This window comes from Larimichthys crocea, chromosome XXIII (genome assembly GCF_000972845.2).
Source record: "Larimichthys crocea isolate SSNF chromosome XXIII, L_crocea_2.0, whole genome shotgun sequence".
NCBI lineage: Eukaryota > Metazoa > Chordata > Actinopteri > Sciaenidae > Larimichthys > Larimichthys crocea.
In genome coordinates, this window is record NC_040033.1 from 20,827,065 (window position 1) to 20,854,706 (window position 27,642).

The 27,642-nt window shown below is 40.5% G+C and overlaps 1 protein-coding gene across 15 annotated transcripts in view; it reads left to right on the top strand.

Moving 5' to 3' along the window:
* LOC104938767 (uncharacterized) overlaps positions 1-27,642 on the top strand; it is a 66,757-nt gene that overhangs the window by 32,255 nt on the left and 6,860 nt on the right. For 6 of the 15 annotated variants that reach the window (XM_027274037.1, XM_027274039.1, XM_027274036.1 and 3 more), the window contains 5 exons: positions 2,724-3,038; positions 7,908-8,080; positions 8,381-8,521; positions 8,753-8,979; positions 14,553-15,972. In XM_027274037.1, the coding sequence (XP_027129838.1) occupies positions 2,724-3,038; positions 7,908-8,080; positions 8,381-8,521; positions 8,753-8,979; positions 14,553-15,725 (2,029 nt within the window). In that variant the 3' untranslated portion in view covers positions 15,726-15,972. Of the gene's footprint in view, positions 1-2,723; positions 3,039-7,907; positions 8,081-8,380; positions 8,522-8,752; positions 8,980-14,538; positions 15,973-27,642 lie in introns of those variants that run through there. The other 9 variants (XM_027274045.1, XM_027274043.1, XM_027274041.1 and 6 more) reach the window with 7 other exon arrangements.

Here is a 27,642-nt window from a genome sequence, read left to right on the forward strand (position 1 = left end):
CACTTTCCAATCCAATCCGCTTTATTTATATAGCACGATTTTTAGCAAACACAAGGCTTTCAAAGTGCTGTACAACAAAATAAAACACAATAAATAACACATTAGAAACACAATGAAAACATGAAGTAGATAATAAAATAAATAAAAAGCACTACCCGCACAAGATAAAATAAATAAGATATAAATAAATAAGTAAATAAAAATACGCATGTATACACATAAAATCAACACTCTACTCACACACTAATGTGCAGTGGCAATTTATTTCATAGTTTTGGAGCTGCAAACGCGCGATTCCCTCTGAGCTTAAGCCTAGCTTTAGGCACTGTCAGGAGCAGCTGGTCAGCTGACCTGAGAGAACGGCTAGGCGTATAGGGGTGCAGCAGCTCAGAGAAGTAAGGTGGGGCAAGGCCATTTAAGGCTTTAAAAGCAAATAAAATCATTTTAAAATGAATCCTAAAATGGACAGGCAGCCAGTGGAGTGAAGATACAATCAGTGAAATGTGCTCATATTTGCTTGTGCCAGTTAAAAAATGTGCAGCAGCATTTTGTACCAGCTGAAGACGACTAATGCAGGACCCTCTAAACCCCCAAATAAAGTGCATTGCAGTAATCCAGCCGAGTGGTCACCAAGGCGTGAATTACGGTCTCAAAGTGTTGTCTCTGAAGGACTGGTTTGATTTTTGCCAGCTGCCTAACTGAAAAAAGCTGGACTTCACCACAGCTTTAATCTGGCTGTCAAATTAAGATCGGCGTTCACTTTTAACCCTAGATTTTTAACAATTGGGACGCAATACTGTGCCAAAGAACCCAGACCAACTAAAGGGGGGGTCCCAGAAGTATTTTTTTCTTTAAAATTCAGAAAATTTTAATAGAGTATGAATCTGACTTTTTGAGAGGGACATAGATCTGGCTGTCATCCGCATAGCAGTGAAAGGAAATGCCGTGTTTCCTGAGAATGGAACCAAGTGGGAGTAAGTAGAGACAACATAAAAGAGGGCTAAGCACAGAGCCCTGTGGAATCCCACATGAGAGAGGAGCAGTGGAGGACACAGAATCATCAAGGCTTACACAGAAAGTCCGATGTCACAGGCAGGACCTGAACCATTCCAGTGCTGTGCCACTGATGCCTACCCAGTGCTCCAGACGAGCAATCAGTATTTCATGGTCGACTGTATCAAATGCTGCAGTCAAATCTAAAAGTACAAGGACAACACAGTGACCAGAGTCCGTAGCTAAAAAGATATAATTAAAAACTCTTAAAAGCGCTGATTCTGTGCTGTGCAATGTTTTAAAAACGGATTGGAAAATCTCAAGAATTTTTTGTTCATTTAAAAAGTCCATGAGCTGAGAATAAACTATCTTCTCTAAGATTTTAGAGAAGAAAAGCAATTTAGAGATAGGCCTGAAATTACCCAAAACAGTAGGATCCAGCCCAGGTTTTTTTAACAGAGGCTGCACAACTGCGTGTTTACAATGTACAGGGACCACTCCAGAGGACAGACTGCTATTAATAACTGTGAGACAAGATGGCCCAATGGTGGGAAAAACCTCCTTAAAAAGTTGGGGAGGGACAGTATCATCAGGAGAACCTGAGGGCTTCAAATAACCCACAATCTCCTGCACAAGGGGCAGGGTCACAGGGTCAAATGTGTCCAACACAGCAGAGCAGGGGATAAACACTGAAGGATCAGAGACAGGAGGTGAAATAAGTGCTCTGGTAGAAGTGACTTTATCAATAAAGTGGTGCAAAAAGCTCTCACACACAGCAGGGGAGGCCTCAATTCCAGTCTGTGGTGCATTCAGAGCAGAGTTGATCACTTTAAACAACACACAAGGCTTATGACAGTTTAGCAGAACAACATCAGAAAAATATTTTCTTTTTGCCTCTTTCACAGTGGATTGGTAATGACGCCAGCAATCCCTCAGTATTTGAAAAGACACTTGCAGTTTGTCCTTCTTCCACTTTCCCTCAGCTCTTCGACACTCCTGTCTGGCAGTGCAGGTTGTTTCATTCAGCCAGGGCTCTGATTTAGCTTTCTGCTGCCTGATCTTTAGTGGAGCCGCAATATCTATGGCAGTTTGACAGGTGTCGCATGACGCAATTCTGGCTAAAAACTGCGAGAAGTGAGCAGCAGTGGAAAGGGTTAATAACCTGACATCTGCAAACAGCAGCGCGAGGTTTAACTGTGTGACAGCAAACAGCAACTTCAAACAGTACAGGCATATGATCAGAGAAAAAAGCATCACAGACCTCCAGGTTAAGAACAGGCAAACCATAAGATAAAACAAGATCAAGTGTGTGACCACGTTCATGTGTAGACCCAAGTACAGACTGCACAAGATTAAAGGAGTCAATGATGTTTAAAAAGTCGTGCCAAAGGGTTTTCAGGGCAGCACACATGAATATTACAGTCTCCAACAATAAGGACCCGGGTCATATTTTGGCATAATATCAGCCAAGAACATAGAAAAGTCTGTTAAAAAGTCTCTGTTATATTTGGGAGGCCGATAGACCACAGCACACAGCACCGTGTGAGAGTGCCCCAGCTCAAACAGACTGAGTTCAAAGCTGGTGAAGGAGGATGGCAGCGATATCTGTTTACATTTAAAGTCAATCTTAAAAACAGTCGCAATACCTCCTCCTCAGACGTCTGGCTAGAGTTAAAAACCTTATCCTTAAGGATAAATGATTTATTCGCAAGCAATCTTGCGTTTACCAGGCCAAACCTGGTAAGAGCTGGCGGGTCAGCTGACGTACAGGCCCGACACAGAGGCCGGAGATTCACTCCGCGCCAGCGGAGACAAGGAGAGCAGGGTCCGTGGGGCTGCAACATCCCATCTGAGCCCGCCACCGGTACCAACCAGGCAGCGACAGGGTCCGGCGAACATCGAGAGAAACAAAGGCGAGGCCTCACTTCATATCCACCTGGATCAGGACGTACCAACATGGCCCTCAGCCTCACCAGACAGCCACTACGCTTCCCACGGCGGCGGTGCAGTTTTCGCCGTGGTGGTGGTGCTGGAGTGCGGCAGAGGTATGTCGGGATGTCCCATAGAAAAGGGGGCAGAGTTTTTTGTCCAAAATGATCAAAGTTGACACGATTTTTGGCAGAGATTCTTAGATTTAGCAGCGTTTGACGATCATACACAAGCAGAGTGTTTGTGCAACAAGTGTTACAAACAGCAGAAACACACACAACAGTCGGAGCAGCTGACGGCCCGCCTCACACACTGGCACCATCTTACCCCAGCTTAGCTTAGCCAATGAGCCTGCATGCACCACAGCATCTTGACTGAATTAACGCACACACATAATTGTTCCATTTAATGTTGAAGAAGACTTAGATCCCTGTTTCCAAAAAGTCAGCATGCTGTCTAAAATGTAAATAGAAATAAAATGTGATGATTGTGAAAATTGTAATTTTTAGTACTTAACTTATAGTTTACAGGTTTTCATATAGACAGAGTATATTTAAAAGGTAATACAAAATAAGCACAAAATACAACACATAATAGAACCAAAGGAAAACAAAACTAAAAGGCTGCCAGATAGATATTCTGTCTAAACAAAGTTGTCACAATAAAAATGTGAGCAAGGTAAAGTACATGAATAAATAAATCAAATCTATCACCATACTCAGTCATACAGTAAAGCAAGTCAAAGTCTGGTTGTGGACACTGTGCTAAGAAAGTTCTCTTCAATCTAATCTGTGTATTGGGTTTGATAATATTTCCTTGAGCCAATTTGCAAAACAGAATGGAGTGGTGGAGAATCAGGAGAATATGTTTCTTAGCAGTCATCATTCCTAGTTCCTAGAGTCCATTACGAATGATCCTTTAGCCGAACAACACTTGTCACATTAAGGAGATACTGATGGGAAGATGTGGTTTATTTTTGTTCTTGAGTAATGTAGTCTATGCATCACCTTGTACTGAATCAGCCTGTAGCGTGAGTTAATAGAACAATGAATCTGGGACATCACCTCTTCCCAGCTGATATCACTGAATTCAAGTCTTTACCCAGGTATCCCTGATTTTGATTCTAGCTGCTGTGAATCTGGAGGGATTTTTCAAGAAGAGAATGAGTGATAGGGTTGAACTCAAAGTGTGGGCAAATTTGGTAGGACTAGTTAATGTAGTGTCTGACTTGAAAAATGTGAATTGAGGAAACTGAACTCCGACCTTAATTGAGTAAAAGATTCAAATTGGTAAATGATTTTGGCATATTGGAAAATGTATGGAAACACTTTTATCTGATTTAATATTTGCAAAAAAATATTTATGATAAAATTTATTTGAATTGACTCGTCTACAAAGGCTTTTAGCAGTAACCATGAAGGGTCCTGTCAGTCTGTGTGCCTCTGCTTTTTCAGCAGGTAAGAGCCCTTGAGTTAGCCGCCCAGTAGTAATGTTTGAAAATAGGCAGATCATGCTTCTTAAGGTTTGTGTAGATGAGCCTTGGATATCCTGTGTCGTTTGTAACCCCATATAAAAGACAATATGACAGAATCAAGTTTAAGTTAAGACAACGAGTTAGGCTCACCATCTACTTCATTCATCTGTCTAATCGTGACTGTCTAACCAGGACTAGATATTTGAGTTTTTCTAATGTTTCTGTGAAGTTAAATCTAAAAGGTTGCTTTGGGTTCCTAAAATCAAAAATTTGATCCTCTACAGACATGAATTTTAGCTTTTTATAATTCATGGTATAAACAAAGTAATTTATATAATTTTGTAGGGGGGAAATAAAGGCTCTCTGAATTTTGGGTCAGTACTTCTTTTCAGTAGGAATACTTTGATGGATTCCTGTAACTGAGACAGTGTGAGATCTAAATTTTCTCTTAAAATCTACATCTTGTCGTGGAAAGTGAAGTGAATTAAAAAAACTAGTCTTGTGTAGCTGTTGATTTGGCGGTATACATTTCTGAATAGAACTCAAGTTCACTGTTAAATCAGAATCAGAATCAGAAATACTTTAATAATCCCAGGAGGAAATTATTTAAAGTTATTTTAGGTTAATTGTTGTAATTGTTAAGTCAGTGTGTATTAGGCCAGGTAATCATTCTGTGGTTTGTCACCAAGTTCAAAGTGTCTCTGTTTAAGTTTAAGAAGTAAGTTGCCAATTTGTTACCCTGAAATGAAGTTGTATTGATATTTAAATTCAAGGATTTTATTGTAATCTGACTGGAGCAAAGATTTTGTGAGCGAGATTCTGCTCTGTAAGAAATAAATTGTCCCCCCTGTATATACTTTGAGTGTCTCCCCCAGTATTAAATCTCATCAGCTTGTCATTGGTCTCAAGGATAATTGAGATCGGATGGATGTCCCATTCTCCAAATATCCTCTATCTTCTTTGACTTCATCAAATTGTTAAGAGTTTGTACAGCAAGAATATTTGGTGGGGGAAAGCCTATCCAGATATAGATCTAGATAACAATTAAAGTCACCCCCTATCAATTTATGGCTTGAATTGTCCTTGCGATAAAAGAAGGGTTGTCTGTATCCAATCCATGGCTATTTACCTGTGTAATGAGCAATTAAATTAAATTAATTAAATTAATTACTTTCTACAGGGGAAGCATGTGCAGATGGCAACGTGTGCAGACGCAGTGACTCCTTTCTGTCCCCATAATGTGGTGTATACATGTATCGCTTCTTTGGTGTGCTTGTGTGATTTATGTTTTTGTCACGTTTGTCTATCTCAATGCGCACATAGATCAGTGGGATTCTATTCAATTCAATTCAATTTTATTTATATAGCGCCATATCATAACAAAAGTTATCTCATGGCACTTTTCATACTCTTTATAATATTAGAGACACAACAGTTGCAACCTAGGTTGCCACATATCTGGCAGCTGATGGACAATATTCCTTTGTTCACTCACTAGAGATGTCAAACTCAGATCCTTTTACGGAATCTGGTCGTTTTAAGAGTCACTCGCTAAACAGATCCAGGTCAGTCCATTGTGTTATTTGAGCGAGTATCACCATTAGCATATGACTTCTACTAGTGAAACATGAGCCCTACTGTCTTGGACTACAATTGAGCTAAATAAATTCAAATTTGAGAGCTATTCTACAGAGGGAATTCTACTGTTTGTGCATTTGAAATGCATTTTCATCTTATTAAAACATTCTAAAACATTAACTATTAGGCTGCAATTATTTCCAAAGGTTTTTATTTAGCTGGCATTATATTCAACTGCCACAAAATACATCTGTAATACGTGTGAGTAAGTTACTAGGTTAACCTTCATAGCAGTATTTCTCTTTCTCTATCTCTCTTTCTCATCTGCAGTTCAGTCTGTGTGCACCACATGCATCTCAAACAAGCCACACTCGCTACCTCACTTGACAGTTGCCCATACTCTGACTTCAGAGTACTGTCAGGTGATTCACTGGAATACAACAGTACCTTATACTTTATATTCTGATATGGTAGGTACGGTACACCGTGCTTTACGGTAAGCGTATTCTGTCACTTCCGGTTATCGGTGTTGCTGCCACGGTGCTCTCTGCTCTGCTCACCTAAACAGTTTTTTGCATATTTTTCACATCAGCGATTATCGACTTATTGCTGCACTATTCTTAGACTTGTTCTGTCTGTGCACGAACATGCCTCTTAACTTTAGTAACCACAATCTGCTAGTTTCACCAGTTTCTGTTAGCCACACTTACTAGCCTAGCGATAGCAATGGCTTCTCTCTCCTCTCCTGCTCTCTCCTCCCCTGCTCTCTCCTGTCCTGTGTGCCACATGTTTAGCTACTCCTCATCCTCCTTTAGTGATAACATTACTTGTATTAAATGTAGTTTATTTGTAGCTTTGGAGGCGAGGGTCAGTGAGTTAGAGGCACGGTACCGCACCACGAACAGTCAGTAGCTCAGATAGTTAGCCAGTTCCTGAGCAGCCGGGAGGCTGGGTGACTTTTTGAAGGAGGCATAGCCCCAAACTGAACCCCACGGTACACCACCAACCGCTCCACGTTTCTAATAGATTTTCCCCGCTCAGCGACACACCCGCTGAGAGGCCAACTCTGGTCATTGGCAGCTCCATAGTCCGAAACGTGAAGTTAGCGTCACCGGGGGCCATAGTTAAATGCATCCCGGGGGCCAGAGCGGGCGACATCGAGTCTTTTTTGAAACTGCTGGCTAAAGATAAACGTAGATACAGTAAGATTGTTATTCACATCGGCGGTAATGACACCCGGTTACGCCAATCGGAGGTCACTAAAATTAATGTTTCATCAGTGTGTGAATATGCTAAAATGATGTCGGACTTCGTAGTTTTCTCTGGACCCCTCCCCAATGTGACCAGTGATGACATGTTTAGCTGCATGTCGTCATTTCACCGCTGGCTGTCGAGGTGGTGTCCAGCAAACGATGTGGGCTTCATAGATAATTGAACACCTTTCTGGGGAAAACCTGGTCTGATTAGGAGAGACGGCATTCATCCCACTCTGGATGGAGCAGCTCTCATATCTAGAAATATGGCCAAGTTTATTAGCTGACCAAAACCGTGGCAACCCAGAGTTGAGACCAGGAAGCAGAGCTGCAGTCTTACACGCTTCTCTGCGCCTCCATTAGAGCAGTTGCCCACCCAGTCCTTTAGTATAGAGACTATGTCTGTCCCCCCTCCAACAGTCCAAAATAAGAGAATTAAATGTGGACTCCTGAATATCAGGTCTTTGTCATCTAAAGCTGTCTTAGTCAATGAATTAATATCTGATTATGATACTGATTTGTTCTGTCTCACTGAAACCTGGCTGCAGGAGGATGAATATGTTAGCTTAAATGTATCCACTCCTCCCAGTCATTGTAATACTCATATTCCTCCATGCACAATTAAATGAAAAGGTGTGTCCCAACTTTTGACTCATACTGTATATTGTGTGTGTGTGTAGACCAAGGTTGCAAGCGCAGAGGAAGTTTGCCCAGTCCCCTCCCAGCTCTCCAGGGCCACCACTGTTGTTGACATCTGCACGAAATAACCACACCCATAACCTGGCTGTAGTCACCTGTCTAACCAGACGTCGCCCCAAGACTGAGGATTTCTTGTCTTTTCTCTGTTTGAGAGGTACACTACAAGCACAGAAGCTGTCAATACATGATATGTATTGCTGTGAACTATATATATCTGGATAGTCAGAGATTATTTCTCTTTTCTTTATGGCTTATAATCAGTTTGAATCTTATGAATTTAAGTTTTATGAAAAAGAAAGATTACGATTTTGCTGTTACAAAACTGCACAACTGAATAAAGCAAAAAACAACACTGCATGCCAGTCCCACAGTTCGTTTTGGTAGCCGTATTGTACAGTATCTTCCTGCAATTCACACACCAAAATTAATGAAAGTATTTTCTCTTTTATTTCAGGTTCAGCAGCGTTGCCAAGAAACATGGCTTTCTTAGTGAGGGAACGAACAAAAGAGCAGGCTGGCACTCAGCATTGTACTTCCACCATTCACAGGACAGCAGCTGAGGGAAAGTACATAGGTATATTCAATAGAAAAACAGGTACTTACCTAATATGTGTCTGCCTGTAGAGAGTGTTTGGGACTGTAGGACAGTGCTAGCATTCTTTCATGGAGGGGTTATTTTTTTTATTTACTTAAATACAGTAAAATCAGTCTGAGTTTTTTTTTTTTAATTGTGGCAACTTTAATAAAAAAAGGTAAAATAAAATAAAATCAAAATGCTTCTCCATCTGTGTCTTTGTGCCTCTGAATTTGTCTTGCTGTCTTACAGTGAAGCAAGACTCTAGGGCTCTGAGGGGGAGTGGAGACTCTGCAGCTGTCAGCTCCTTCTGCCCTTTAACTGCCCGGGCACAGAGGAGGAGGGAGCGAGAGATGATGAGAGAGGAGGAACAGCAGAGGAGGAAGAGAGAGGGGGTGGAGAATGACGGGAGAAAGGGGGCTGAGAGACACCTCCTGAGACCTCGCCAGCTCTCCCTAAAGGTCAGGAGGACTAACAAGGTCTGATCCTCCTTTCTACATGCTTCTCTTTACTGCCCCACCCATCAAGAAGCACTGTAACACTTTCTGTATTCTTTTAACAAAAGACAATAGCTCTTGTGGAAATTTTATTAAACTGCACCAGACACAACACACTCTCCAAACAGAAGATGCATTTAAATCTGCAAAAATAAACAGGTGATGTGGTTAAAGCAGGAACATCTGTTAAAGGGTGAATCACTAAATGAATGTGATTCTTAAAGCATCTGCTGTCCACAGATGCTCAGCTTTCTCCCTAAGGAAATGAAATGCCTGCAGCCTTCCAAATGAAGAAGGACCGATGTATTGATAAAACTGAACTGTTTGATTCAGTTATATGTTGTGACCATTAACTAGCTACTGTAGAGTTATGAATTGATTGATGTAATGATTAATGCTCTGGCTCTGTTTTTCTCGTATGCATCCCTCCAGAATCTAAAAGTTCACACTAACAGCCCCACCATTTTTATTAATCACTGACAGGAGAAACAACAAATAAAAAATTATCAAAGTTGTTAGTGCTATTCAATTTTCTCACGCATGCTCACAATAATTTCCTTGCTGTCATTATCCCAGGCTGTCAATCATGTCATCCGCTGTTTTCATTTGGCTGGTCACATCTATCAGCATCAGTTTCTATGTGCATCGTCTGATTAACCATAATCTGAAGTGCCATGCTGACTAATGCAAGTGGGCCTATTAGGGATGGGCGATATATCGATATAAAAAATATATGTATATATATTTAAATGTGATATAGAATTAGACCATATCGCATATATTGATATAGTTCAAATTTGCGCTGTGATCCTTGCTCCAGGCAAGCTTCTGCACTGCTGCCCGTGGCACCGCCCCTCTTCTTCCTATTTTATTTTATAGGCTATTTTAACTCTGTCTAATGAAAAACAAGTGAAACTGAGGTGCAGGACCAAGATACTTTGTACTATTCTGTTTTCTGGGCATAATGGACACAAGCTGAAAATTCGGCTCAATTTCTCGTTTTCTGTTCCAATCACCAAAAACTAAATTTCCAATTCCATATTTCGTTTTAGTGGTGGGCGGGGCTCGTACGCTTCTTTGCCCGGTACTCTTCAAAATAAAAGTTCTTCCGTTTGACAAAAATATTACTTTATTAAAAGGTGACCAAACGTACTCTTTTGGCCGGACATTTTTACGTCCTGTCTGGGGCTCCTGAGGATTTTTTTCTTTATAAATTCATGAAAATGTCCGGTTTTTAATTGACTGGCGCTTTGCACAGCCTGGGTGTGGACCTGCGACGCGCACACTGGCTCAATTCGTGGCATCGGCATCTAGTAGTGGCATTTCCCGGGAATGCCACTACTAGATGCCACTATCTGAGGCATTGATTAATCTCTCAACTGCTGCCACTGTGTGTGCGTGTGTGCTGTAATCTGGGTATGTGCAGCATGTGTGTAGCATTAGGCCAGGACACCAGGGGGCGGTCTTACAGGGGAACCTCAGGTTATGTTTTTGTTACAGAGCCACGGGTCAAAGTTCATGTGAAATGTGGAGGTAAAGACTCAACATGAAATCCGTCTCAGCATCTTTATTAAATAGATAAAGAACCTAACTCGACAGCGTGCGTGTGTGTGTGTGCGCGCCACAGCAGTTGCTGCTGTTATGGGCATTTGCTTTTATTTTATAAAACAGTCATTGTTGTATTACACTCGATGGAAGTAACATTTCTTTTACGTGAGTTCCGCATTAATTTACAAGGTTTTCTTAAATAATCTCTTAACCACTGTGTGGCGCAGCTGCCACTGACCTGCCGCCGCAGCTGCCGGTACCTGAGGCTATTAAATGTCCCAAGGCCTACTCCGACTGACAAGTAGGTGGGCAGTCACCCCCTTTCAGTGTCTGAGTTGACGCCCCAATTGGTTGTCAGGTATGGAAGCTAATTTAAATATCCGATCTTAAAATCAACCTAAAATGTTCCAGCATAAAAGGTAATGTTATAACAGTTGAAGCATTCGGTTCATACCACTTATGTCATAAAGTTGTTTCTCAACACTTTTGATGGTCATTTTTAGTTTTTATAGATGAATTAAGTGAAAACAAATGACCCCGCAAGCAACACAAATAATTGCAAATAACTTTTGAATGAACTTTTTATTTCGGGTTAAGCATTCCATTCTCCAAAGTGGCAGCTGCGCCACACAGTGGTTAAGAGATTATTTAAGAAAACCTCCCAAATTAATTCGGAACTCACGTAAAAGAAATGTTACTTCCATCGAGTGTAATACAACAATGACTGTTTTATAAAATAAAAACAAATGCCCATAACAGCAGCAACTGCCGTGGCGCGCGCACACACACACACGCACGCTGTCGAGTTAGGTTCTTTATCTATTTAATAAAGATGCTGAGACGGATTTCATGTTGAGTCTTTACTTCCACATTTCACATGAACTTTGACCCGTGGCTCTGTAACAAAAACATAACCTGAGGTTCCCCTGTAAGACCGCCCCCTGGTGTCCTGGCCTAATGCTACACATACGCTGCACATACCCAGATTATGCCACACACAGCGTCAGCAGTTGAGAGATTAATCAATGCCTCAGATACTGGCATCTGCCTCTACAGGTTAGCGGCATGTGCCTCAGATAGTGGCATCTAGTAGTGGCATTTCCGGGAAATGCATTTCCGGGAAATGCCACTACTAGATGCAGATGCAACGAATTGAGCCAGTGTGCGCGTCGCAGGTCCACACACAGGACAGTCTGTGCAAAGCGCCAGTCAATTGAAAACCGGACAATTTCACGAACTTTTAAAGAAAAAAAATCCTCAGCAGCCCCAGACAGGACGTATAAATGTCCGGCCAAAAGAGTACGTTTGGTCACCCTTTCATAAAGAAATAACTTTGTCAAACGGAAACTTTTATTTTGAAGAGTACCAGGCAAAGAAGCGTACGAGCCCCGCCCACCACTAAAACGGAATATGGAAGTAGAAGTTTTGTTTTTGGTGATTGGAACAGAAAACGAGAAATTGAGCCGAATTTTTGTTTTTTTCGTTTTTTGTCAAAAACGAAAAAACAAAAAAACGAGTCTGATGAGCGGACTGTGATGAGAAGCTACCAGAAAATATTGACGTAGTTTTATGCTGGGAGAGGAGGACCAAGGTACTTTTTATTATTCTGTTTCTGGACATAATGGACACAAGCTGAAACCAGAAACGAGTCGTTTTTTTCGGCTCAATTTCTCGTTTTCTGTTCCAGTCACCAAAAACAAAATTTCCACTTCCACTTTCCGTTTTAGTGGTGGGCAGGGCTCGTACGCTTCTTTGCCCGGTACTCTTCAAAATAAAAGTTCTTCCGTTTGACAAAGTTATTTCTTTATGAAAGGGTGACCAAACGTCCTCTTTTGGCCGGACATTTTTACGTCCTGTCTGGGGCTCCTGAGGATTTTTTTCTTTATAAGTTCATGAAAATTGACTGGCACTTTGCGCAGGCTGTCCTGTGTGTGAACCTGCGACGCGCACACTGGCTCGTGGCAATTCGTGGCATCGGCATCTAGTAGTGGCATTTCCCGGAAATGCCACTACTAGATGCCACTATCTGAGGCACATGCCGCTAACCTGTAGAGGCAGATGCCTCTATCTGAGGCACATGCCGCTAACCTGTAGAGGCAGATGCCACTATCTGAGGCATTGATTAATCTCTCAACTGCTGACACTGTGTGTGCGCGCGCGTGCGTGCGTGTGTGGTGTAATCTGGGCATGTGCAGTGTATGTGTAGCATTAGGCCAGGACACCAGGGGGCGGTCTTACAGGGGAACCTCAGGTTATGTTTTTGTTACAGAGCCACGGGTCAAAGTTCATGTGAAATGTGGAAGTGAAGACTCAATGTGAAATCCGTCTCAGCATCTTTATTAAATAGATAAAGAACCTACCTCGACAGCGTGCGTGCATCTGTGTGTGTGTGTGCGCGTGCGCGCCACAGCAGTTGCTGCTCTTATGGGCATTTGTTTTTATTTTATAAAACAGTCATTGTTGTATTGCACTCGATGGAAGTAACATTTCTTTTACGTAAGTTCCGCATTAATTTGGGAGGTTTTCTTAAATAGACTCTTAACCACTGTGTGGCGCAGCGAACGAACGAATTTTCACTAACCTGAGGTTCCCCTGTAAGACCGCCCTCTGGTGTCCTGGCCTAATGCTACACATATGCTGCACATACCCAGATTACACCACACGCACACACAGCGGCAGCAGTTGAGAGATTAATCAATGCCTCAGATAGTGGCATCTAGTAGAGGCATTCCCGGGAAATGCCACTACTAGATGCCGATGCCACGAATTGAGCCAGTGTGCGCGTCGCAGGTCCACACCCAGCCTGTGCAAAGCGCCAGTCAATTAAAAACCGGACATTTTCATGAATTTATAAAGAAAAAAAATCCTCAGGAGCTCCAGACAGGACGTAAAAAAGTCCGGCCAAAAGAGTACGTTTGGTCACCTTTTAATAAAGAAATAACTTTGTCAAACGGAAGAACTTTTATTTTGAAAAGTACCGGGCAAAGAAGCGTACGAGCCCCGCCCACCACTAAAACGGAAAGTGGAAGTGGAAATTTTGTTTTTGGTGATTGGAACAGAAAACGAGAAATTGAGCCGAATTTTCGTTTTTTGTTTTTTGTCAAAAACGAAAAAACGACTCGTTTCTGGTTTCATCTTGTGTCCATTATGCCCAGAAAACAGAATAATAAAAAGTACCTTCGTCGAGGAGACTCCCTTGTTAAGATCAGGTCTCATTGCGTGGACCTAATTGAACAGTACCGCTGTGATCAGATGCGGTAATATTACAATGTCTCACAGTCTGCGATTTCATTTTTAAATGACGGACAGCTGTTTTTGAGTCGGTGATTTAAAACGATGGACCGGCGGTAGCTACTGCTCCTCCAGTACCGCGTCTCGTTTCAAATGACGGAAGACAGAGAGAAAGACAGACAGTGTGTGTGTGTGTGTGTGTGTGTGTGTGTGTGCGTGGTGGTGGCGGCAGAGGGGGTGGCTAAACGGGTACAGCTTCTCATTTCAAATGACAAACAAGGGACGAGAGAGAGGAAAGAGAGAAAGTTGTTATACAATATGTTTACATTTTATTGTTATTTGAACGGCTGAGCATGTGTTCATGAACCAGGTGAAGAAACCTGTTTATTATTTATTTATTTGATTTTGCAACTGTTTACTGAAATAGCTGGTTTAAATAAAACTACTTGTGACATGTCATATTTGGCTTTGACTTTCATATAACATATTTGCTTAGATGGGGTGGCTGTGGCTTAGGTAGTAGAACAATTCTTAGTAATCAGAGGGCCACTTCTCAAAGTGCTTATTCACCCCTTGAAACACACTCCTGCTCATCAGAAGTGATATAGCTCTTCCTATGCAAAGTGTTCACAATGAAATAAAATCCACCTCATAATTATACCCCACCCATATGTTGCTGTTTTACTGCACCTATAGTGAATATAGGTAATCCATTTGCAAAATTGTGCTCATAATTTTTTCTGCTAATGTATTTATTTCCAGGACTTCTGTTGCAGGTTGCCATGGTGACTGGATTCTCTGAACAAAGAACCTCTTATGTCAGGTCAGTCCCTTCTTTAAAGCCTAGCACAGGGGTTGGAAGCAGACGATCCCACAGGCCATGTGCAAGGCCTAGCAGTACCAGTAAACCAAGAGGCCATCCCCAAAGCAGATCCCTGCAAATCAACAACAAGCACCTCCCCCAACATAGCGACCAAGAGATGCCTCACAATCAGCACCTTCCTCTCGACCATAGAACAGTCTCTAACTACTATAGCAACCCTAAGACCATCAGTAGTCTCCAAAACTCAGGAAGAAATGCACGCATATCTCCAGCTCAAATACCACTACCTAATGGTTTAGTCATTAGACAGCTAAGTGAGAACCCTGGGGTCCTGAGGTTGTCCAGAAGGAAGAGAGGCCTCCCGCCAGACACCAGCCCTACTCCTCTGAATTGGGGTCCTTTGGACAACAACTCATCAAAGAAGTGCAGGACATTGCAATACAAAGATAGTAATCACCCACTGGAAAATTACTGCTATATTGGTGACATCCCACAGAAAGAGGCCAACTATGATAAAGATGTTAGAGACCAGTATGTGATCCATATGGATAAAATCATAAGTAGCCATGATGAAGGACATAGACAATACAGATCTGGCCCTATTGGAGAGATGGAACCAGAGAGGGGCAGTTGTATTAGTAAAGACCTACAGGGCAAGGTAAATATGGGAAAGTTACGTTTGGCAAAGGTCACTACTCCAGAGTCCTCTCATGAAAGGGTAAGCTTTTCCAGTGTCATCTCAAACCATGACTTCAGCCCTGTCAGTGAGGTCATATGCAGACCTGTGAGAAAAAAAAGACTCCAGAGAAAGCAATCTGTGTCATCCACTACTGTAACTAAAGCTGCTATCAACTCAGTGACATCTACGCACATACACACTGACCCACTTGCCAGATATCCTGCCAAGTACACTAAGAGCACTAATAAAGTCATTCCACCAGTCAGCAGTTACTCAATCTACAATTCCAAAGGTGCTGCAAAAAACTTTATCACAGAGGACTCTAAGGGCAGTGTGCCTGTCAGTAGCTATTCTAGGGCTTCCAAGGGCTCTACAGAGGCCCAGACTAAGTCTACTACCTTAGCCATTAAGACTAGGACCAGCCCAAGAATCCTTTTGAAACACTAATGTTCACCTTCACAGATCAACTTTATGGGATACTTTAATCTCAAAGATAATTAGCAAAATATTTAAAATAACATTTTATACTGTATTCTCTGTAAGATTAGTTAGGTCCATTGTTGCAACTGAACCTGGTTACATGGCCCACTTTCCCAGCTCTGGTTCTGGTAAGGCACAGGCACCACTCTCCACATAATCAGTATTCATTCAATATTTACAGTAGCCGGGAACCCTCAATGCTGCAAATAAAAGAAACGCTGCAAATAAAAAGAAACGCCACTGCAAATAAAAGAAACGCTGCAAATAAAAAAGAAACGCCGCTGCAATAAAAAGAAACGCCGCTGCAAATAAAAAAGAAACACCACTGCAAATAAAAAAGGAACGCTGCAAACAAAAAAATCCACAACGGAAGTAAATTACCTGGGACTATTATTGCCGGTGCACCTGTGTTTTTTTATGTAAGCGAAGAAGAAGAAGTACGGAAGCGTATTGCATTCTCGTAATTACGAGATAAGGAAAGGTGTCTCATTGGCCACTGCACTTCGGTAAGTTAGAAAGATATTGGCACTTCCGGGATCAATAACTCTTACAAAACACGCATATTGTCAACCGTAGTAAGACAGACAACGAGCTACAACCTAATGTTCATCACAACGAGCTACAACCTAATGTTCATCACAACGAGCCACTCCAAGAACATTAGTGTTTACTAGGACTTTTCATAATTTCTGGGAATTCTTATTAGGAAAATGAATTAATAACTTCAATATGACACAGTACTGTAGTAACGCTATCTACACTTTAAAATCTAGTGCCCGACTACATCAGTTTGTACGGTAAAGTACAAACCGGTACGGTACAGTAAAAGAACTTGAAAATCACCCCAGAAGTAGCTGGGAACATGTAGAACAAGAATCAGGTGGAGTTGTCAGAAAACAATTTGATTTGTTTATTTAATGACTTTTCTAAATCTGCATATGTATCTTAGAAAAGAGATTATTATTTGATTTCTGAGTTTCCGAGGTGTACATGAAGGCACCATGAAGACGCTTTACCGTACAAACTGATGTAGTCGGGCACTAGATTTTAAAGTGTAGATAGCGTTACCGCAGTACTGTATCATATTAAAGTTATTGATTAATATTCCTAATAAAAAATCCCAGAAATTATGAAAAGTCCTAGTAAACACTAATGTTGTTGGAGTGGCTCCGAGGATGGCTGGTTGTGATGAACATTAGGTTGTAGCTCGTTGTCTGTCTTACTACGGTTGACAATAGGGCTGTAAAATTAATCGAATTTTAATCACGATTTCGATTTTGTTGTCAAACAATCTCAAAAATCATATAATCGAGTTTAAACGATTTATTTTCCACTTTTCATTACACAATTTCTGAGAGACGTGCATGCGCAATACATTCCATTTCCAGGGTGAGGGTTTTAAGAAGATACTTATTGCTTATTGATGCTTATGCTTATTATTATATTTATTTTGTTCTATAAATATAGAGAATTTGCAGAGCAGCTGGATCTATAGTTTATTTTGGATACATTTATGTTTTTCTATACCTTATTTTATATTCTATAAAGTATATTTATTTTATTGATTTAATGCTTTACACATTGCAAAACAGCTGCAAAGTACATATTTGTAGCCAAAATTTATTTTCAATTTGAATATTTTGCATAAAGAATCAATAACAGTGTTTTTTGAGAGAGAGAGAAATGCTGAATAAATGCATTGTGAAACTCAAAATTAATCGTTTGAATAATCGTGATTTCAATATTGACCAAAATATTCGTGATATTGATTTTTTCCACAATCGAGCAGCCCTAGTTGACAATATGCACGTTTTGTGTTTTAACAACGTTTCAATTAAGAGTTATTGATCCCCGGAAGTGCCAATATCTTTCTAACTTTAACAAAGTGCAGTGGCCAATGAGGCACCTTTCCTTATCTCATAATTACGAGATCAGGTGTCTAATTTCTTTTTTTCAAGTGAATGCAATACGCTTCCGTACTTCTTCTTCTTCTTCTTCTTCGCTCACATAAAAAAACACAGGTGCACCGGCAATAATAGGCCCAGGTAATTCACTTCCGTTGTGGATTTTTTTGTTTGCAGCATTTCTTTTTTATTTGCAGCGCCGTTTCTTTTATTTGCAACGCCGTTTCTTTTTTATTTGCAGCTGCGATTCTTTTATTTGCAGCGCCGTTTCTTTTTTATTTGCAGCGTTTCTTTTATTTGCAGCACGTTTCTTTTTATTTGCAGCGTTTCTTTTATTTGCAGCATTGAGGGTTCCCAGCCACCGTAAATATTGGGCCTGAAAATGTCCTTCCCCTGGCAGTCCAAAGCCCTGTGCTACCATTGTAAACAAAAATACTCATGTGGTGCTCTGAGCACACAGTCCCAGTGGAGGTACTAGATGTTCTTGGCCTCCCAGATATGCTTGGCTTAGCTTAGCTGTATTTATGCATTTACACTAGTGATGCATGATATGAAAAATATACCAATAACCGATAATTTCATATTTCAACCTGAAAGTCCCCCGTACGGGAGACAGCGTAAGATGCATGCACAATACAGACAATTAGCATCTGCTAGGAAGCACCAATCCTAACATGTAGCATACCAAAATGACGACGAGAAACCCAGCTAAAAGCTCTACCAAGCATCGCTACCCAAACGAAACATAGTTCAATTCACTAAACCACACAAATGTCGTGTAAAAGCAGAAAGCATCACTGTGCGATGAAAACTTGGCGAGCTGGCCCCCAAAGAGTAGCAAAACAATCCACAAACAATACAGTATGTCTTATCTTTGCTGTTTTGTGGTCAAAAGTTCTATTCCAGCGTGAAAAAACGCTGCTAATGTCCACTATGTCTGCTTTAGTTTGAATCAATCATGAAGGTCCTGGTTGTTTACATAGACAATGGGGCTTTGAAAGTGAAGTGTGACCTCTTGGCGATTTACTACCTTTGGGTTTACTTCATTCTGGATCGTCATTGGTGGGTCAAAGGTGAATGTGGGTGGATCTAATCGATTCTCCTGATTCTGACTGGTAGATAGGTGTCAATCATCAAAATCAGCCAATCAGGACATCCACACTCTGTGTCGTTTTAGCCTAAACAGCACCGCTAGCTGCTACAGCAGCTGCTTCATATTCTTTTAATACCGCTTGTTTCAAACATCGCATCGTATTAAAACTTGAAGTCTTCTTTCCTCCTCTCGGAATCCTCGCTGAACAACTTTTTCAAAGAGCAATACTGTTGTTATCTTCTGCCACTATGAAAAACGACCACACTGGGCCAGACTTGGGTCCTGCCAATAAGGCGCGATAGCTTTTGGGGCTACTTGGCCTGCAAACAATTTCCCCAATTTAATTAATTTATCGGATCTTTTTATCGATTAAAATGAACCTATCGGCTTGATTAAGAAATGACGTAATTTCTCCCCATATCGGCTGATATTTTATCTTGTTCGATAAATATCGTGCGTCCCTAATTTACACATGATTTACCACATAAACACATTATGATTAGCTGCACACTATAGATTATGTGACACAGTTTTTGGAAAACTTTGCATTAGCCAAAGTGGTGCCAAGGTGTTAAGTTAGTAATGTTACTTACACCTAAAATACACCGTATGCGGAATAGCTCTAGAACAGCTGTGCTCCGGAACGATAGCATACTCCGCCGTCCGCCAACTCACACATAATCCGTTTGTTATGCACAGTGGTGCGGCTCCGCCGGCCACCGAGCGAGGCAAGAATGCACAAGATCTCACGAATTCACGCATAATCGCACGATATTGCCGGCTGTAGTCTCTTTGACTCCTGCAATGGCATTCCACGCCGCATCTTTTTCTGGTGTCCTGGAGCCATTCCGCATGCAGTGTATTTTAGAGGTTAGGCCAATACTAAGATAATTTTTCTATTTAAAAATCATCAGCATCATCATCAGCATCATGGAAGTAGCTAACAAATAAGGCATCTTATTTCCTTCTCACCGTGGTTCCAACATACAGCCAGTCATAAAGTCTTAATGTGCTGCAGGATCTGTAAATGCAGGATCCCAAGCACTTCTGGTACCTACACTGGCAGAACCTCTAACTGAGTGGATTTACCTAGCTAAGAGCAGCTACTTTACTGTCCATCAGGAAACTCCATAGATGACAGAGAGTTGACTTTGAGCAACCAGAGGAAAAACAAGAAGAAAATTTCTCCATAAAATATGATCCAGTTTGACCGCAAACAGTCATGTGTATACAGTAGTAAATGATGTTGTACAATAACAGAGGCCAGGGCCGGTCTTAGCTATGGGCAATGTGGGCGGCCGCCCAGGGCGCATTCTCCATGGGGGGCGCACGAGCGCCCGAAAAAGAAAAAACCTCACGAATTTTCGATACCGCTCATTAAGTTAGCGGAGCGGGCCCCCCGGGAGCGGGGTGTTGACAAGGCAGAGGGGGGCGGCGGACAGACTGATGGGGTCGCATGGCGCATCCAGGGGCGCACGGTGCATCCAGGGGCGCACGGGCGGCTGTGAGGGCGCACGAGAAAATGTTCGCCGGCACTGACAGAGGCACAGAGTGGAAGTAACATTCACTCAGTCAGTCTAGTGTCAAAACTACAATGAGAATGTTACTTTAAGGTTAAAAATAAATAAATAAATAAAAAAGTTAGATAATGTTGCTTTAAGAATAAACACCTGGCAGCCATCTCCATACTGGCTAGTGCAAGACCCATTTGCTGAGACTGCCAATCAGTGTGGTACAGGGTGAGGGATTCAAGAGCTACTTGAGCCTGAGTGTGTAATGCTGTTTGAAAGCTGCTGTGACAATACACACTGAAAAACACTTTGAGGAGAAGGATTAGCTAAAAGTCAAGCTGACCAGTGCAGACTCAGCTCTGCCCACTGACTGCTCGACAGTCTTACAAGCAAAAGCTGCTTTACGACTTATGTGTTACTTCATCAATGCAGCGGGGAGATACAATCTGTATATTGTGCTCCTCACTCAGCATCTCTCTGTTCTCTCTGTCCACCAAACTCATTGAGGCAGTGGAGTGCTGGACTAAAAGGAATATGCATCTTGTATTATACTTTTTTTCATGCGTTCTGGTAAGTTACTAGTGAGTGGCTGGCTATGAAGGGAAAATGTTCCAAAACTGACATCCCAAGCTGTGATAAAAAAAAAATAAAAAAAATAAAGAGTCAACACAAAATTAATATTGTCATTCTTATTTTCTCAAAGTAAAGCCCATATGTGTAGAATTTTAATAAAAATACTGATTTTGGTGACTTGGTGATTATTATTAATATTATTATTTTTTACCAGAAACTTGCCATTACATTTTTTAAGTTACAGTAATCCCAAGATATGTCTACATATACGGGCTTGAAAATAATTGACAGTTGTGTTTATATCTTTATATCTTGGTCCAAATCACAGGTCAGTGTTCATTTCTGACCTACAAATTAAAATGAAATTTAAACCAGATTTTGAAGAAAAGCATTAATTTCATATTATAACAATTCTTAGTTGAATTATTTGTTATTGTATAGAGGAGTGCAAATTCACTCACTTGAACTCACTTTAAAAGATATATACCCTCAGATATATTTCACTACACACAAGTGAAAGCTCTTTACACTTGTGTCTTGTTACATTACCTAATGGTTCCACAGCGATGAGGTTGGTCTTCTACAAAGCACAAAACTAATTACTTACTACAATTACTATGTTTACTACAATTACTAAGCCATTGCCTTCATGATGGCAAATGTTTCCTTTTCAAGCTGAATAAAGTCTGCTTTTCACAAAAGTTTTATATATATCAACATTTTTTTCCTGGTTGCTATTTTGAAAAAAGGTTTCTCTCCTTTTTAAGCGTTTAATGCTTTCAGCTCAGAGAAAGTACCATTTATACTTTGTTGGCTTAATGGCCAACACATTCTAATAAATTACTCAGTGGATATGAATTATGTTGCTAGGTTTCATAAGATACACAAAATCAGCGGTGTCAAGGTTATTTGAAAAATGTGGAGTGGAGTACCACTTCAGTTGAGTATCCCCCGCTATTCATTTAGCTGTCTGGAAAATACTTAAGTGTAAAAATGTGCAACATATTTAGGCTTCTGACAGATACTGACATTTTATAGGGACACAATCAATTTTCTCAGCCATTAATCTTATAATTTGATCAGTGTTAGTTTAAATGATCTCATGCTCGTTAAAGCAGCCTTAGTGAAAGTTGTTGTTAATCAATTGTTTTGTTACAATCTGTTATTATATACTTGTGGTTTTTTGTTAAGATGAGTAAACTCTCTCAGCTTCATGTAACACATGAAAAGATATCTAAGGTAAAAAGTTTGCATAAATGTGAATGATTTTGCGATAAAATCTTTGTATATTTATCTGCCAGATTCACCTAATTAACCCTTCAAATGATTTTCCTTGTATTGTTTGATTATAATTAGCTTGAAGATTAATTAAAAGATCATACCAGTGGTTTGCTTTACTACAAAACACATACAGCTTGCTTTAAGTTAAGTGTTTTCCAAAACCTTGTTGTTTTGATTTAGCTATTTAGCTGTTTCATGTTCAAACTGATAATCTTTTGTGTAAATATACATTTACTCTGTGAGTACTCTGCTGAGTATGAAAGAAGCATCCTTGAAAGTCTCAGTTGTTAAGCATCAAGGATAGGGTGCACTTTGTGAAAAACTGCATGGGCAAATAGTCCAACAGCTTAAGAACGCTTAAGAAGACATTTAAGCCATGTTACTGTCACTGGCCTGCCTGCGGTACAGACCTTGACCCTGAAGTGCGAAATATGAAAAATGGAGACTCCAGACAGAGGAGCAAATGAAGAATTTTACTTTCAAAACTTCAACAGGTGTCCTCATTTCCAAATCACTTTGGAGAGTTGTTAAAAGAAAAGGTGATGAAACACAGTGGTAAATATGCCTGTTTCTACTTTTTGTTGTGTTGTAGGCAACAAATTCAAATTCTGTTGTTTTCCAAAACAAAGTTTATCAGTTTAAACATGTATTGTTTTTGTATTGTATTCAATTGAATATAGGTTGAGAAGGATTTGTAAATTGATGTATTATGTATTTATGTTTTATACATTGTCCTAACTTTTGTTGAAATAAGGACTGTACATTTTTTGTTCCACTGCTTTGAAAAAAGGGCTGATATACTGTATATATTTCACCCTGAGAATTCAGAAATCAACAAAACAAAGTAACAGTGACATATTCAAACCACTCCATCAAATAGAAATATTGTATGTGTTGTGCATTATTTTATACACATTTCCCCAAAATTCAGCCAGATTTAGAATGTATGTAAACATCCACAAAAAAAATCACTAATCACTTGAATTGAACGTTAATTTAACATAAGTTTAGAGGAACTTGACATCAGCTGAAATCTGCACACAGCGACTGTGCTGCTGGGTTTTGGTTACAGATGCAATGCAGTTTAAACTGTAATGATACACTGGATTTCACTTCCCATTAATTTGTATGGGAGAGACATATTTGCTTCCAGTTGCAACTTGGCCTGCCTCCTTTGCTTTGTTCACTCTGAACTTTAACAGGCAAAATTGTCAGCTCTTTGATGTCCCTGCAGCCAATTTGAGAGAAGGGCACATGGCAAAAAGCAGCTTAGAGGAAAGGGTGCTGTTAAGTGTATACATATAATAACAGATATTAATAATAATAAAATGTTTGACAGTGCTGTATAATTGATAACCTTGTGGACTGTTCTTATTAGCCCTCCAGCAATGCCAACTGCAGTTTTTGGCCTGCTATTAGCCATACCATGCTTTAATGGTCGAGCACCCTACTCCCCTCTTACTCACCTTATGACTTAATTTAACTTCTGTGGTTGTTACAAAGTGCTCACAAAGCAATACTTGTATGTGAGCATTCTCATTTAAATTTGCAAATATAATCTGTCATAAATAATGGCATGTTTCTTCACTTCTATTAATCTCTGACAGTTCAAAATATTTTGGACTTGTTTCTGAATCTGATAGGATGTACCCTGCCTCTCAGCTCTTGCCCAATGTCAGCCAGCCCCACCATATGACCCTGGTGTGGATATGCAGTTACAGATAATGGATGGATTTTGCAGTTCATTTAAAACAGTGACTCTGCAAATGACTCAGATGCATGTCAGTGACAAAATTTCAACTTTGTTGAGCAAGTCAGTGTGTTCATTCATGTTGCAATTCAATTTTAAATTGGAACTAAAAAAAAGTAGTTAGAAATAGTTCAGGATGAATTATTAATTTTATTATTCATTATATTTGTTTCTTTAGTTCATGAGAATGAGCATCTATACACTGCTCAAAAAAATTTAAGGAACACTTTGAAAACACATCAGATCTCAATGTCTAACCTGCAGCGGTCTGTGTGTCCGTCCAGGGATACGCCTCGCCAGACCATTATTGACCCACCACCAAATGTCATGCTGAATGATGCTGCAGGCAGCATAACGTTCTCCACGGCATCTCCAGACCTGTTCACGTCTAACACGTCCTCAGGTTGAACCTGTTATCATCTGTGAAATCGCAGGGCGCCAGTGGCGGACCTGCCAATTCTGGTGATCTGTGGTAAATGCCAGTTGAGCTCCATGGTGCCAGACAGTGAGCACAGGGTCCATTACAGGATGTCGGGCCCTCAGGCCACCCTCATGAAGTCTGTTTCTGATTGTTTGATCAGAGACATTCACACCAGTGGCCTCCTGGAGGTCTCTGGCAGTGCTCATCCTGTTCCTCCTTGTACAAAAGAGCAGATACTGGTCCTGCTGATGGGTTAAGGGCCGTCTAGCTCTCCTAGAGTAACTGCCTGTCTCCTGGAATCTCCTCCATGCTCTTGAGACTGTGCTGAGAGACACAGCAAACCTTCTGGCTATGGCACATATTGATGTGCTACCCTGGAGGAGTTGAACTACCTGTGCAACCTCTGTAGGGTCTAGGTACTGCACCATGCTACCAGTAGTGACACTGACCCTAACCCTAACGCAAAACTAATGAGTAATTGGTCAGAAAAGATGAGCAGGGAAAAAATGTCAGCAGCCTCCACCTGTAAAACCATTCCTATTTTCGGGGATTGTCTCATTGTTGCCTCTCTAGTGTACCTGTTGTTAATTTCATTAACACCAAAACAGATGAAAATGATTAACTATCCCCCCAACTACTTACCTGCCTGGATCAATATCCCAGAAGTTGACTTGATGCTATACTGATTAAAAAGTGCTCCTTTGGGGCAGTCGGGAGTGTAGTGGATTGTGTGGCCACCCCATGTGCAGAGGCTATAGTCCTTGCTGCAGCTGGCCCTGGTTCGAATCCCGCATCGGACGGCCCTCATCGGCCTAATCTTAAAAAAAAAAAAAAAAAGTGTTCCTTTCATTTTTGAGCAGTGTATTAGTTCACATCCCCATTTACATCTTATGGGTCCAATACACTCTAAATATTGCTATCCATTCAGTCATTTTAAACGGTAATTTAAAGCATTGATTTTAGGCAGGAGGTACAGATCGGACAGAGCCAACAGCCATTCTTTCCATACCAGATGGCTAAATTGGAAGTTAGCAGTTTGGCTGTCAGAAGTCTCAAGTGTGATTGCGCTACAGGCCACACAACATAGAAGCAATTATGGAAGATCCTATCTGATTGATAAGAGCTATCTGAATTCTGTTTAGGAAAAGGAGGTTCAATGCTTCCTTTATTATCTCCTTTTGCATAGGATACACCAGACCATCCTTTGAGAAAGGAAAGGAGGTAATGGCGTCCCACTGTTTGGTCATTCACAAAAAAAGTGTATTTAAACAGTGTGATGCAGCCTGCAGCAGAGAGAGCCTGTGAATATGAACATACGTGTTGATGTGATGTAAAAACTTTGATCATGAAGTGTGTTCTGTTGTTGACTGTGGAGCTGCATTCAATTCAATTCAGTTCAATTCAATTTTATTTGTATAGCCCAAAGTCACAAAGTACATTTGCCTCAGAGGGCTTTACAATCTGTACAGGGAGTGACAACCTCTGTCCTTAGACCCGTTCACACACAGAGTAAAAACTCTTTGTAACTGTGACATCTAGTGTCCTGCAGATCATCATTAAGTTACTCTTGATTGTTAATCATATATCTTTGCCATAACTTGCTAATGTTTCTATATTAGTGGGCAGGAGGGCGAGCGACCATACCAGCATAACAAACACTTCATTTGACTTTTGTGACAGGAGGACAATATTCATTTATTATTTGAATTCTGACGTTGATAATGAAGTCAGATTTTTCACCGGGTTTTCCACGTTTATATTTCTTGCATTAAAAACACAGAAAGAACATACAGAGAGTATCAAGTAAGTATCTCTGATGCGGGTTTTGTAGTCCATCTTCTGAACTTTGTAGTTTTACCACAGAACACGTTAATAACATTTGACATGATAACTTAGTCTAGTTTAGTGTAAGTGCAGCTGGATTCTCTGAACACTGCGGTCGTCTTCTCCTAACTCCTTATGAATTCTTCTTCACATCTTTCCTTGACCTTGTGATGTTTTCCATTGAGGTTAAGGAAAAGTGGTTAGGAAAGGACTTAGGAGCTTTTTTTTTTTTTTTTACTATTCGGCCGTACCCCCTATATCCTATGTTCATTCCTAAACACTTTTCCTTGACCTCGATAGAAAACATCATGAGGTCAATGAAATATGGGAAGGAGAATTCACAAGGAGTTAGGAAAAGACACCTGACTGCTTTAGGCTAGACCCTCTCCACTTAGGCTATATCAACATATTAGTAAGTTATGGCAAAAGATGGATAAACAGCAATTTACATGATAATCTGCAGGGACGCTGGAAATATCTCACAGTTAGAGAACTTATTGATGACACATTAAATGGTGTGTGATATTAATGTTTTATATAGTTATTTGACTGGTCAGGATATGTATAGGCTATCTACTTATTAACAAAATTTCACAACATTTTGAGAATGTTTCTTCACTACAGCTGACAGTAAACTTGAACACCTCTTTGTGTCAAAGCAGCTCAGCGCTTATTAACAGAAAGAATGCAGAGAACTGCAAGAGATGAACAGTTCATCAAAGTCTGTCTGTTAGTTAACAGACTGCAGTCTGTACCATTGTTCAGTACTGAGAAACTATGACAGATAGAAAGAAAGAGAAAGACGTGATGAAAGTTTTTATTACATGCCAACACGTCTGTCCAGATTCTCTCAACTCCTCCCTCTCATATGCTGCAGTTTGCATCACATTCTTTTTGATCAGTTGCTGTTTTTAATGTCTAGTGGTGAGTGATGGAATAGTGCGTCGCTTCTACTTTGTTGTTGCCGGAAGACATTGTGGGACGGCATTATCCCTTTTTCGTTGGTAAAGGGTGGTGTATCCCATAGACATATATACATAGACGCCGCATTGAGGGGGTTGGACTTTGGTCGCGATACGTAAACGGCGCCGCCATATTGGAGCGGGCAGATCTGCCCGTAAACTAATACAAGGAAATGGACTGAACTTCATAAAGCGCCTTTCTACAAAGTTCTTTAAGTTAATGTCTCTTATACACCCATTCACACACACACTAATATATCTGGGAAAACAAACAGGCACCAAAAACAACGTATGTAACTTTTAAAGTGATGATTATAAATGTTTACTCCTTATGTAAGCACCAAACCAACGTATGTATTTTTCTAATGCTGAGTGTTTACAGCTACTAATGTGTGTAACACTGTTACTGTGATGATAAATATTGAAATATTTATATTTAACATTTAATCTGTGTCCATAATAACCAGATCCTGAAATGTAGATGTGACATGAGGGTTTTCTGAATAAAGAGCACACACACACACACACACACACACACACACACATACACACACACACATACATA